Source organism: Papaver somniferum, chromosome 6, assembly GCF_003573695.1.
Source record: "Papaver somniferum cultivar HN1 chromosome 6, ASM357369v1, whole genome shotgun sequence".
NCBI classification, from domain to species: Eukaryota; Viridiplantae; Streptophyta; class Magnoliopsida; order Ranunculales; family Papaveraceae; genus Papaver; species Papaver somniferum.
Window position 1 is genome coordinate 114473324 of NC_039363.1, and position 14312 is coordinate 114487635.

At 35.7% G+C, this 14312-nt stretch overlaps 1 protein-coding gene across 1 annotated transcript; it reads left to right on the forward strand.

Annotated features, from left to right (window-relative positions):
* The first annotated feature begins 9063 nt into the window (after positions 1-9063).
* LOC113286065 lies at positions 9064-10293 on the forward strand. The gene is made up of 3 exons (XM_026534782.1): positions 9064-9789; positions 9893-10114; positions 10209-10293. Exons 1-2 carry the CDS (start codon positions 9274-9276, stop codon positions 10070-10072), a joined length of 696 nt encoding a protein of 231 aa, XP_026390567.1. The 5' UTR covers positions 9064-9273; the 3' UTR covers positions 10073-10114; positions 10209-10293.
* The last annotated feature ends 4019 nt before the right edge of the window (positions 10294-14312 follow it).

The window sequence follows — 14312 nt, forward strand, 5'->3', positions numbered from 1 at the left end:
CTCGAGCTAGGTGAATTGTCAAGTGCACCATCACATCAAAAAATGATGGAGGGAAGTACACATCCAACATACACAAAGTCTCAACAACTTCTACTTTAAGTTCTACTAATCTTTCGAGATGAACTACCCTTTGAAATATTTCGTGAAAATAAGAACACAACCTGAAAATCGCCTTACTTGGCCCCTCAAGTAAAAGTCCCCTCAAAGCTCCAGGTAATATTTGTTGCATAAGAACATAGTAATCATGAGCCTTAAGGACACCTAAGCAACCATCTTTCGAGAAATGCTTCCTAAGATCCGAACTATACCCATATGAAACCTTCAAATTTCTCATCCTATTATAAAATATAGCCTTATTCTTGTTGCTTAAGTTGTATGGTTCTGGTCAAAGAATTGTTTTGCCATTTATCTCTTGAGGATGCAATTCTGATCGTATTCCCATACTCTTCAGATCATTACGGGATTTTAAACCATCTTTTGTTTTGAACTTTATATTCAAAATAGTACAATGACGCTCTCACAAACATTTTTTTTTGTATGCATAACATCAATATTATGCCGCGGTAACATATCCTAGGAATTCATGAAAAAACCTAATATTAGTAATTCCAAAAACAAAAGATGAGTCATGTTCAATGAAAATCAAGTTTTACACATATATAATTACCTATAAAGCCATTTTGACAATCTAATATATATATCTAGCATGCTTTTGGTAGTTGCTGGTGGTTGTAATTAAGTTGAAATGATTCTATGTAATGAACAATAACCGTATAAATAATGATTTGAAATTGCACAATTGGTACGTGCTAATACTACACACTAAGAAAAATAACTAGAAAAACAGGATACATGTAAACCAAAAAGCACATATATATGAAGTTATAGTGAGTTCAAGCAAACATGACAGAACCTCATAAAACTATTTGGAAGTTCAGGGGGTAATGGGTATTCAGGTTATAGTGAGTTCAAGAATAGATCAAGTGCACGAAACTATTTAAAAAGTAAATGTGAAGTTGGAACTGACCTTCCAGTAAAGAAAGTCGAAGAATATCGACCGTTTGTTAAACACCCGAAGCTCAGTTTCCTCGTCAGGTGCACCAAATCTAGCCGCATCAGAAACAACATCCCTTTTCCGCTTCCCACACTTAGAATTACCATCCTTTGCACCTTTTTCCGCACTACTCTGACCCTTTTCCTTTACCATCTTCTTCTTATTATTCTTCTTCTTATTCTCCTTCTTTTCCTCTTTTTCTTTCCTTTTATCCTCCTCGTTCTTCTTCGCTTTCCCAAAATCATTCACAATACTGCTCTGACATTCAAACACCGTGGCACCAGACATAACAGGTGGTTTTTCTCTCCTCTCAATTTCTTCATTAAACATGTATTTTTTCTGCCGAAGAGGATGATTATGACGCAGAGATCTCCTATGATTCATGTATACAGTTTTACAACTAAATGGCAACCAGTTGCTAAGTGTATTATCACCACAAAGAGGGCAGGCTTCCTTCCCTTTATATGTACATCCAGATAGATTTCCATATGCAGGGAAATCATTAATTGTCCACATAAATAAAGCCTTCAAGTTAAATTCGGTTTTACTAAACAAATCATATACCTTCACGCCGTTTTCCCACAACTCAATGAGATCATCAATCAATGGATTCAAGTATACATCAATTTCTTTACCCGATTGCTTTTTTCCCGGAATCAGCATGATGAGAATAATTTTTTCGGCTTGCATACACAGATGAGGAGGCAAATTATAAATCACGATCATCACCGGCCAACACCTGTGGGTTGGGGAAAGATCGTCAAAAGGATTGAATCCATCAGCAGCAAGCCCAAGACGCAGATTACGCGAATCTGAAGAAAATGCAGGAAATATTTTGTCTACGTGCTTTCAGGCCAAATAATCTGAAGGATGACGTATCTTCCCATCTTTACTCTTGTTCATCGCGTGCCATATCAACTGCTCATCCATCTCTGTTGATTGATATAATCTCTTCAGTCTCGGAACAATGGGGAAGTATCTAAGAACCTTCACTGGAATCTTCTTTTGGGGTTCGTCAATCATGTATGCATCGTCGTCCATGTTAGATGTGTCTTGCTTCCACCTAGAATAATGACATTAAGGACATTCATCTGCATCTTTCAACTATTTTCTAAACAAGCAACAATCATTCTCACGGGCATGTATTTTCTCGTAAGTCAAATAATAAGATTTCAACAGCTTCTTCACTTCATACGTGCTTTTAGGAAGACAATGACCTAGCGGCAACAGCGAACCAATTGTATTGAGAAGCTCGTCAAAATCCTTCCTAGATATATCACTAACTGTCTTGTGCATTTACAACTCAAGATTGATAGATAACTGTGTGTGTGTTTTAGAATTAGCGTATAACGGGGTGTCAGCCGCCTCATCCACCTGGCCCTGATCTTGATGTGCATCACCTTCAAAATTATCCTCTACTTGTATCTGTAATGAACCATGTGTCGCTCCCTCTTGGTGAACATCATTAGAAATGATAGTCGATTCTCCATGAAAAACCCACTCGGTGTATGTAGGATCCATACCTCGTTTCAGCAAGTCAAGATGCACCATAGTCGAAGGAAGTGGCAAAGCAAGATTCTTACAATCAACACAAGGACAACCGAACTTAGAAGGATTTCCAAGTTTTTGACAAACAGTCTCTATGAAATTCTTCAATGCATCCTGATATGGAAGACCACCCCTACATAAAAGATAAATAAAATCAGAACACCGTAATAATAATGTAAACAATCAAGCAAACCGATGTAAAGAATATAATTAGTATATATCCTTATGTTAAACATATTAACCTTGGCCAATGAATTCAATCTTTATTTATCATTTAGAACGAATTCAATCGATTGATATATGTTAAAATGAAACTTGAATCTGCGCAACTTAAAAAAGAAGAGTTAGAATATGGCTCACAGATCTAGCCCTGCAACTTAATTATGTAAGTTATAACCAGCATAATTAAGTAACCATAACAACCATAACCTGTAATTAACTTAAATAAAGTACTTTTTATTTCTTTTAAATTAGGTCTTACACATAAAATTAAAAATTATTACATATGAAGACTTTTCCCTAGCTTTGTAACTAGATCAGCTATTTGATTCGTAGAAACTCTAACTTTTTATTTTGCAGCAATGAAGATAGCATCTGAAGCCCATGTAAAAGCTCCACATTGTTCACATACAAGGTAAGCTATGTGCTTATTGTGTTGATTGTTGCATATTTTTAGGGTGAGTTTGGAGTTGCAGGTTGAAGAGAAGCACAACTGATTGTACAGTGGACAATCTTTAAAAGAGTGATCATCTTCTCCACAAGCATTACAGCTTTTCTCTGATGGTAATAACAAAAACTTGGCTTTGCAAGGGTCAGAAGTATCCTTAAACCATTCAAAGTAGGTGCGGGTAGGTATGGTGCACTTGAAGAACATTTTTCCATAGGTTTCAGTTGTTGTAGATCGTAGAAATGCTCTCACACCATTACAAGGAACATGCTTGCACCTAGAATAGATCCAAGGACACACTTTTGTCTCATGGTTCCCTTGTTCACACATAGCACACTCAGTTAGGATTTTTTTTCATTCTCATCTTACTGTTGCTGTCGTTGCAATTATTACTGCTACTTGGAGAGTCTTTCACACCTCCACCCATGATTGATTCAGTGTTTTTAAAGCTGATTAGAAGCTAATTTCACTCCCTATAGCTAGTAATGCGCAATCCTGCCACATTTGACTACTTCTTTTAACAACAAGTAAACACACACACACACACATTAAACAAAGAGCTCCAAAGTATGTGTATAAAAATCACATTAAACAAAGAGCTCCAAAGTATGTGTATAAAAAACACACACACACACATTAAACAATGCTCTAAATATCTAAAGCATATACCTTTGAACTCGCTCTTCTCTCAAATTAATCTTTGTTTCCCTCCCCAGTATGTGTACATGAAATTCTTATGAAATCCTAAACTGATTTCATGATAAAATTGAAGAAAATCCTGCAAAAGAATTGAAATTTTAACCAATATAATGCAAATCACCTGAATTCAATGCAAACCCTAACTCTAATCATTTGAATTAAATGCAACCTAATTCAAATCACCTTAATTCAATGCAAACCCTAATTCAATGCAAACCCTAATTCAAAATATTAATGAAACTGATTTTATTGCAACCACCTAAATTTAATGCAATGATTGAAAAATTTAAATGAAATTAACTGAAATTGATGGCCCCTATTATCAAACGAATTAAATTCAATGATTCAAAAAAATTTAAAAATAAAACTCAAAAAAGAATATCAAAATCAAAATAAAATAAAAAAAGAAAATTAAACCCTAAAGAGATCGAGAAACCCGATTTACAGACCTGGGTATGTCTTCAGCTAGGTCGATCTGTTGATTGTTGTAAGTCTTCAACTCGATTTGTTGATTGTTGTAAGTCTACAACTCGAACTGTTGGTCTAGAAAACTACAGGTAACTCGATCTGTTGGGTTGATGATGGTGGTTTTGATGATGGTGAGTTGTTGATGATGAGCTTTTGATGATAGTGAGCTGTTGATGATGGTGGTTTTGATGGTTGCGGGAGATGATGGTTTTACAGAGAAAGAAGTGATGAAGCAGGAGGAAGCTGCAGGGGATAAGGTTAGAATGAAAAAAAAGAAGTGGCTGAGAAAGGTTAAAGGAAAAGGAAAAAAACAATGGACGGTTATAGATTCAAATGGATGGTTAGGATGCAATATTTTCTACAAACCCTTTCACAACCTTTGGTAGCAGTCGTCATAAGGCGTTTGACGAAACTGTGCGTGTTTAAGGTTTTCGAGAATATTCTAATGGAATCTTACCTATTAAAGGTTAGATATTCATCGTTCTTACCAAGTTTCAGACTTATAGTAGCTTGCCAACACAACTAGTGGTTAAGTTCTAGAAAGTACTTTTTAAGATTATCGGTAAATGGTGTGATTCATCGTTCTTATGAAGTTTCAGACTTATAGTACTCCGCTCCTGGCTAGGTTTCGATCTCAGAGACAATTTGTTTCTCGAAGTTGACAAAACTGTGTGTGTTTAAGGTTTTCGAGAATATTCTAATGGAATCTTACCTGTAAAAGGTTGGATATTCATCGTTCTTACCAAGTTTCAGACTTATAGTAGTTTGCGAACACAACTAGTGGTTAATTTCTACAAAGTACTTTGTACGATTCCCGGTAAATGGTGTGATTCATCGTTCTTACGAAGTTTCAGACTTATAGTACTCCGCTCCTGGCCAGGTTTCGATCTCGGATCCAGTTTGTTTATCGAAGTTGACAAAATTGTGTGTGTTTAAGGTTTTCGAGAATATTCTAATAGAATCTTACCTGTAAAAGGTTAGATATTCATCGTTCTTACCAATTTTCAGACTTATAGTATTTTGCGAACACAACTAGTGATTAAGTTCTAGAAAGTACTTTGTATGGTTACAGGTAAATGGTGTGATTCATCGTTCTTACGAAGTTTCATACTTACAATACTCCGCTCCTGGAAAGGTTTCGATCTCGGAGCCAGTTTGTTTCTCGAAGTTGACGAAATTGTGTGTGTTTAAGGTTTTCGAGAATATTCTAATGGAATCTTACCTGTAAAAGGTTAGATATTCATAGTTCTTACCAAGTTTCAGACTTATAGTAGTTTGCGAACACAACTACTGGTTAAGTTCTAGAAAGTACTTTGTACGATTACCGGTAAATGGTGTGATTCATCGTTCTTATGAAGTTTCAGACTTATAGTACTCCCTCCTGGCCAGGTTTCGATCTCGGAGCCAGTTTGTTTCTCGAAATTGACGAAAATGTGTGTGTTTAAAGTTTTCGAGAATATTCTAATTGAATCTTACTTTTGGAAAGCAAGGTGTAACCGGTTAAATGCTTCTTCGGGAAGCAAGGTGTAACCGGTTACCAGCTACTTTAGTTAGCCGAACCAATCTTACCTGTAGATGATTGGATTCATCATTCTTACCAAGTTTCAGACTTATAGCCGTCCTAGCCAGGTTTCGACCTCGGAGCCAGTTTCTTTCTCGAAGTTGACGAAAATGTGTGTGTTTAAGGTTTTCGAGAATATTCTAATGGAATCTTACTTTTGGGAAGCAAGGTGTAACCGGTTAAATGCTTCTTCGGGAAGCAAGGTGTAACTGGTTACCAGCTACTTCAGTTAACCGAACCAATCTTACCTGTAGATGATTAGATTCATCATTGTTACCAAGTTTCAGACTTGTAGGAGTCCCGTCCTGGCCAGGTTTCGACCTCAGAGCCAGTTTCTTTCTCGCAGTTGATGAAAATGTGTGTGTTTAAGGTTTTCGAGAATATTCTATTTGAATCTTACTTTTGGGAAGCAAGGTGTAACCGGTTACCAACTACTTCAGTTAGCCGAACCAATCTTACCTGTAGATGATTGGATTCATCATTCTTACCAAGTTTCAGACTTATAGGAGTCCCGTCTTGGCCAGGTTTCGACCTTGGAGCTAGTTTCTTTCTCGAAGTTGACGAAATTGTGTGTGTTTAAGGTTTTCGAGAGTATTCGAATTGAATCTTACTTGTAAAAGGTTGGATATTCATCGTTCTTACCGAGTTTCAGACTTATAGGATCCCGGTCCTGCCCAGGTTTCGACCTTGGAGCCAGTTTCTTTCTCGAAGTTGACGAAACTGTGTGCGTTTAAGGTTTTTGAGAATATTCTAATTGAATATTACTTGTAAAAGGTTAGATATTCATCGTTCTTACCAAGCTTCAAACTTATAGGAGTCCGCTCCTGCCCAGGTTTCGACCTCGGAGCCAGTTTCCATGTGGAAGTTGACGAAAATGTGTGTATATATTAGTTTGGTTTTTTGTTATTATTTCTAATCCGACGATCTATAATTCAGCAAAAACAAAAACAAGGATCACTACTCAATCTAACAGTCACAATTTCTTGTTTGGTTTGGAAAAAACATACACATTTCTCAATCCGTAACATATTCTCTTAACCAATCAGATTGCACGAAATCTCATCTAACGGCTCTAAACCCAAATTTAACCTATCATGCAGATTGAGGATTTTACACCCCAACATCCCGCCCAAAATTAGCAACGTGTCACTTCTACAATTTTCGATCGATTTTCGGAAAAATAAAAAATTGAGGACCACACAAAACTCCCTCGGTCCCTTCTCCTTCTCCATTCAACTCTATCTCTTTTCTTTCTCTTTCATCTCAGAGTAAAACTCTCTGCAAAAACTCTTAGTTTTTAGGGTTTTTGATATCATAAACCCTAAAGAAAATCATATGCTTTTAGTTCATCTCAGAAGAAATCATATACTCTCATCTCATAAACTCTCCTCAAATCCAATTACCTAAAGGAAATCTCTCAAACCTCAGATCTGTTACTTATAACTCATCATAAAATCTCTCTATAGTGGTAAAATTAATCTCTGAAACCCTCTTTCTCTTATTTCCTTTGATTGATTATAGTTTTTAGTTCTAGGGTTTCATATATATGAACATGCAATTTTACATGGTTAGAAAGATTTTGGTTTTTTTTTTTTAATAACATGAAATTATTTGTTGGTTGTTCTAGGATTTTTGATTTTGTTTTAGGGTTCTTTTTAAATTTACTGATTTTAGTTTTTTTTTTCTTTTTCGATTGATCCAGGCATGATATGTGATTCCATGAAATGTGGATTTCTCCTCGCAGTTTGTTAGATATGTTCTTTAAATGGTTAGATTTGGGTTTTTTTTTGCATGAAAATATTTAGGTTTTTTTTTTCCTGAAAGTATTTAGGGTTTTTTTTTTTGTTAGGGTGCAGATGAAGAAGTTCAATGAAGTTGTTTCGTTAACTTCTCCTTGAGGACACATTCAATTTCTGATGCACATAGTAGTGTCTTTTGTTGTATATATATGCATGCTTTTCTTGATTTTTTTCTCCCCCCCCATGATTGTAGTGATTGTGTAGTTGTATTGCCTATGTGCTGTTTTTTACTAGTCATGTTTATTTTGTAAATAGGCTTGTGTTTTGCTTTCTAAATTAGTTTTGGTGCACAAATGATATCTGAATTTGTGTTTTAGCTTGTAATCGTTGTTCGATTCAGTATGCGAAATTGATATATTGCTTTCCTAACCCTGTTAACATGATGCTTGGTTGATGTTGCCATGATATCCATCAAGTGAATCTGTAAGACCTGCTTCCAGGAATACGGAACCCCCGGTTCATTCTCAACTGAGAATTATGCAGGGCTTCCATACTCCAACTAGCAGGTGTCAGTTTGCTTGGTGGTTATATTTAGGTTGCTTTATTTTGATTCCGTATTCCAACTGAGAATTTATTCCTGATATACATGCTTGTTTGCAATTTTGTTTAAGGATTGATGAGAGATAGTGCACTCTCTATCATATGGGCGAGACAATTGCTTCTTAAGTGATCGACTTACCCATACGATAGAGAGTGCACTACCTCATTTAAAAATCCTTCCAAGTTGGTACGTTAGTTTTCATAAGTAAGTTGATGTAGTTTGCATAATGTTATACTGATTCCATTTTTGAATTCTGTTTTGGTAGCTCGTTGATGAAAACAAATCTTACAACAATGGGAAAGAATAAGGTAAAGACTGATTTCATTATGATTCAGTTGCTCTTGTTCATGTAAATGATTCGCTTTAAGTTGACAATAGATACTAATTAAGCTTTTATATTTAATGTTGTAAAAGTCAACAATAAAGAATAATGTCAAGCAGTTTCCAATCAAGGTAAACTCTTTTCATCTCAATTTCATTACATTAACTTAACAAATTTCTTTACCTTCTCCATTTAACTAAGTTATATATGGTTTTTGCAGATGAAGAAGGGACTGAAGAGTCAACAGTCCAAACCTGATAATGCATCTCCATCTAAAAGTGCTGCACTTGCTTCAAAGTGCCCGAGAAAGAACAAGTCCGTAGAACCAACTGATCCTACATCTCCAATTGATACAATTACTTGTCAGAGGCGATCATCACCAAGGTTCAAAGTGCACAGAGAACCAACTGATCATACATTTCCAACAGATACATTTACTTGTCAGAGGCGATCATCACCAAGGTTCAAAGATCCTGTAGAACCAACTAATCTTAAAAGTACTATACAAACTTCATCAAGTCCAAAACCTGAAACTTCCCAATCAACTCCATACGCCCGAAAGAAAGTAGCTTCTAAGAAGAAGAATGTGCTGACACCTACAAAGTCTAAAGAAGATGCCCAAAGAAGGGAGCAAGAAAGTAAAGTGGAAATTGGACACAAGCACTAGCCCATGCCCAAGTATTCAACTCAGGAATCCAAATGACACTTTTTCTGATTTTGAAGAGGAAGAAGAAGATGAAACTTTACAACATAACAAAGATGTGCAAGAGGAAGAGTCTGCTGTTGATTCTGATGAAGGAAAATATGATGGTGATGAGAATGGTGTGGGAAATGAATTGGAGAATGATGATAATGGTAGTGATGATAAGCTGGAAGATGAGGTTGTGGAACCAACGAAGAAAATAAAGTTTGTTCCACCTGGACCAACGCAGATGCATGCATTGAAGTTAGATAGCACAGATCCAAAAGCCACAGTTCCCTTCAAATTTAAAGAATATCCAATTGGTGATCTATCCATGCAGCTGGCAAGTTCTCTAGGGGTGTTAGTTCGGCGAAACATTCCGTTAACATACAAGGATTGGACAGTTGTTCCTCCTCAGGACAAGGAAAACATATGGAAGATAGTCGAGGTAATTAAAATGATTAATTGTTAAATCTTCAACTCTTTTCATTAGTCGCCAACTCTTTAATTCATAGCAGATTCTAACTAAAATGATCTACATTTATTTGCAGCAACGGTTCGTTGTGCCTGAACATTACCAAGACTACTATTTTGCCAAAATGGCAGCATATATCAAAGAATTTCGATCTAGCAGAGCCGGTTCAGTACTCGAGGCTTTGGATCAACTACAAGGGGAAGAAAGAGAGAAAAGGCTTGCAAAGCTAATTCCCACGAGCATGTCTGTCAATTAGTGGGAAACGTTTGTGAAACGTGTAGACTCGGCTAAATTCAGGGTAAGTGTTTCTAATATAATGAATGACTATATTTTAAGCTTGAAAATTTGAAATGTGTCTATTGACTGCTCAATTTCCCTTTGCATGTCAAAAGGCTCAAAATGCAAGAAATTCGTGCAAATCATAGCACCCCTCACACGATTAGCCGACAAGGTTACGCCCGACTAGAGGTTCAGTTGGTATGTTTTATTATTTTTATTTTCAGCTTCAACATTTGTTTGCTAGTTAAGGGTTTTAATTTGATTTACAGAAATTAGGGTTTCAATTTTTTTGGGTGTTTTTAATTTATAATTATAGGGTAAGTTCAACTGAAATGAAATTGATTGATGAAATTATAAATGATTTGAGCATCAAATTATTATTTTATGAATGGTATGATTGTTGAAATTGTAACAATGTTCTACCCCCGATTAGGCATTTTGTGTGTTCCATGGCCTGCTCTTTTGTGCTCTAATTTTGACTTATTAGTGTTGCATATGTACTGTTTATGCAGTAACTATTGATTGATAAACATATAGTGGATCCTAGAAGTAGAAATGGATATGTTAAGTCATCATATCTCAATTACGTTAACCTGGTCATACTTATGCATGTCAAAATAAAATCACATCTTAGTTACAGAATGTTTTCCCATATGTGTATCCTTCCCTTTGTAGCCTATATGTGTATCCTTCATTTCCCTTGTATGAAATTACTCTTATGATAGACCTTGATTATACTGATGCATGTCCAAACAATAATTAAGACTACAGTTTACTTGACTTCATTTGTGGAAGCTGTTAACTAACTTGGATACATTTTCCTTGCAGAAAAAAGATATGAACACAGCTGAACAGATTGATAGAGCTTATTTATGGAAAGCGGGTCACAAACAACGTGAAGGAAGGGACCCAAATCCTGGTATTCTAAGAGATTTAGTGAGAAATATTCTCTTCTTACTTATTTGAATTTATGTTTGCTTCAATAATGCAACAATATCTTATATGTTTCACACTTGTACAGAAAAAAATTGAAGAAGCTCAAGCACAGCATGGTTCTGATGGTGGATCGTTCTTGACAGACGATGTTCTTACTAAGGCTCTTGGTGAAGATAAATGGGTATGACTTAAATGCATGGGGTTTGGAGTGACACGTAAGAAGATTGCAGCCAATACCCACTATAACTTTATCATTAAAGAGTGCCAGGAAAACTGCAAAGCAATGAATGATCGTCTTGTGATGTTAGAGGTGAGAATTTATTTTGTTCATGGTTTGGTTTTTTTTTTTTTTTTTATAGTTGATGAATTCAAATATGATTGTGCCACTCATACTTTATATTTGTTTTTTCTACAGGAAAAGAGCTCAAAATGTATTTGTGCTGAAGTCCATTCTTACATGGACAGTCCAGTTGCAAGAAATAACATGGCTAGTACTAGCACATGGTTCACTGCAATGGAAAAGCCTCAACTCCCGATGCTAGTCCTGTCAGCAGATCAAATGAAGTGCAAGTGCCAGAAAGATTTACACCCTGCCGGTTACTAAGTTGGTACAAGGATGGAGAGGAGGTGGTTGATGCAGAAATTAGTGAAACAGATCCGACGAAGGAGGTACATGGGATGCCAATAGGTTTTGGATCCTACACTGAGTGTGTGATGATTTCTCATGTGGAACGTGCTCATGTCTACAAGCCAACTTCAGAGTTCAAGTATGTTGCTGATGCTGTCGGAAGTGTTATCTCATGGCCCAAGGATCGAATCGTGTTCTTATAGACATATTATCTTAACTTTAACTTTTTGGTGTGTGTTCAGGAAACTTTTAACTTTTGGTAACAAACATCTATAGCACTGCCATTTTTTGGATGTGTGCGTTTAACACTAGCAGGTGAACTTGAATGAATGTAAATGTGTTACATTGGAAGGTTTAATATGAATGTGAATTACTTTTGGCAATTCGATTTCATCTCTGATTTTTTTTTTCAAAACAATTCTATGCACACAACTCCTAACTAAGGTTCTATGTCAATATTCATCTACTGAAAACCTTTGTTGTATTAGAGATTATGACTACACTAGGCACAGGTTGTGAAACAAAGTATAACAATATAAGTAAGGGTTGTGCAAATTATTTCAACCTGTCTAACAAGAGTAGTAATAGTAATATTCACAACATTCATAGAAGTTGTGTTATGGACTTTTACTATACATAGCAGAGGTTGTGCAAAATGTTTCAACCATTTTAACTAGAGTAGTAATAGTACTATTTACAATATTTATAGAAGTTGTGTTATGGACTTGTACTATACATATCAAAGATTGTGCAAAAAATTTCAACAATTTTAACAACAGTAGTAATAGAACCATTCACAACATTCAAAGAATTTGTTGAAATAATTTTACCACACCTATCAAGAATTGTGAAAGAATGTATAACAATATAAATAGGTGTTGTGAAAGAAACTCTAGAAAATTATGTTAGAGTTTGACAACCTAACTGAGGGGTTGTCATAAAGTTTTCTACTATACACAGATGTTGTTGTGGAAAGATGTCATACAACTCTAGTATGTATAGTGAAAGATGGATTCACAACTCTTATAAGATGATGTGTTAGGCTTCCAAAGTAAAATCGAGAGAAAATCACAACTGAACCACAAGGTAGTCCGAACTTGAACCACAACTAAGTTTACGACTATTAGCTACAAGTCGTAGTAAATCGGGGACCTTCTTCACCCCCCCCCCCCCCCCCCCCCCCCCCCCCTCCACAATCCATAGAAAAGAGTCGTCGTAGGTATACTACGACACTTGTGGGGGGTCGTCAAAGTATGTTTTTACCGTAGTATGTATCTTGGTAAAACTAACCACAGTTCTGACTTATGTATTGGTATGAATTTTATTAGTGCAACCGGTCCTAAGTAATCACATAAGATGGTATGATCGATATTTGTAACCGGTGTAACCGATCCTAGTAATTGGTATGACCGATCACAAAAGAGTTGTGTAATCGATCCTTGTAATTGATGTAACCGATCCTAGTGACTTGTGTAACCGACCACAAGTAATACCATGAGTATATGGTAACCGGTCCTGGTAATTGATGTAACCGATCCTGGTAATAGATGTAACCGGTCTCTGTAACCATATGGAGGTAGAACTGATCCTTGTGTTTGGTAGAACCGTAAACCCATGATTGGTGATTTTATAATTGATCGATCACATAGTTCTTGTAATACAGATAAACCAATTCTAAACTCGTTTGGAAGTGTGGTATAATCAGTTTCAAGATTGTAAATATGAAAAAGGATTTACCAAGAAAAGATGTCGACATAATTTGAACACGATCAATAAGTCTTATCTTTTATTGTTCAAAGATATTCCTTAATAACTCAAGGATATCTCGGACCGAAATAAATTATAAAACTTTTAATTAAGATTGTTAGTTTTATATGCTTTTAATTACCAACAATTAAATGCATATCTCTGGAAAATAAAAATTGGTAATGTGCATTTCCAGGAATTATGAAACCGATTTTGGCATTTATTGCATTTCTTGAAAATATTTTTGGTTTTGAAAATTCCTTGGTGTCCAAACATCCTTGGTCTATAAATACCTAAGTTTGCATTTCGAGCAAACTATCCTAAGAGCCAGCAAAATTACTTCTTTGTGTTGTTACTGGTGGAGCCATATATCCCGGGAGGAAATTACCCTAATTAAGCGAAATCTCTTACGACCTCTCGTTTAAAGACTTCCGTGGGATCAAGAAGCTATACGAGTACCGTTGGTGGGAAACTAGATAATTGCAGTTTATTTTAGTTATCGATTGATTTGATTGACTAACGGTTGTTGAACTTTGATTGCACCTACTTTATTTATTCTTGAGAATATTCTCTTATGATATAAGATTCACTCAAAATAGATCGAAGTGTCGACGAGATCTTTAGAACTGTTTGTATATCTAAATACGTCTTGTGATAATCCATTGTTAACCGACTCCGTCTTGTGCGTGATTGATCACAAGAGATTCAAGTTATTATGTGCAAATGTTTATTGAAGGTCTAAGAAGATTTGAAGCCAAAGAAAATTTCTTATTGGTTTCATAATCTTTGGGTGTGCACAAAACTTGATCGGCTGGGATCCAACAATAATCGGTTTATCTTTAATAGATTTGATTGATTAGTTGCACAGATCTGCATCACTATAGTATTTTGGTGGATTTTATATTTG

Coding starts and splice junctions, on each gene's coding strand:
- LOC113286065 (XM_026534782.1), top strand. CDS start 9,274: ATGCCCAAAGAAGGGAGCAAGAAAGTAAAGTGGAAATTGGACACAAGC. Junction 9,790..9,892: donor ACATATGGAAGATAGTCGAG/GTAATTAAAATG, acceptor ATTTATTTGCAG/CAACGGTTCGTTGTGCCTGA.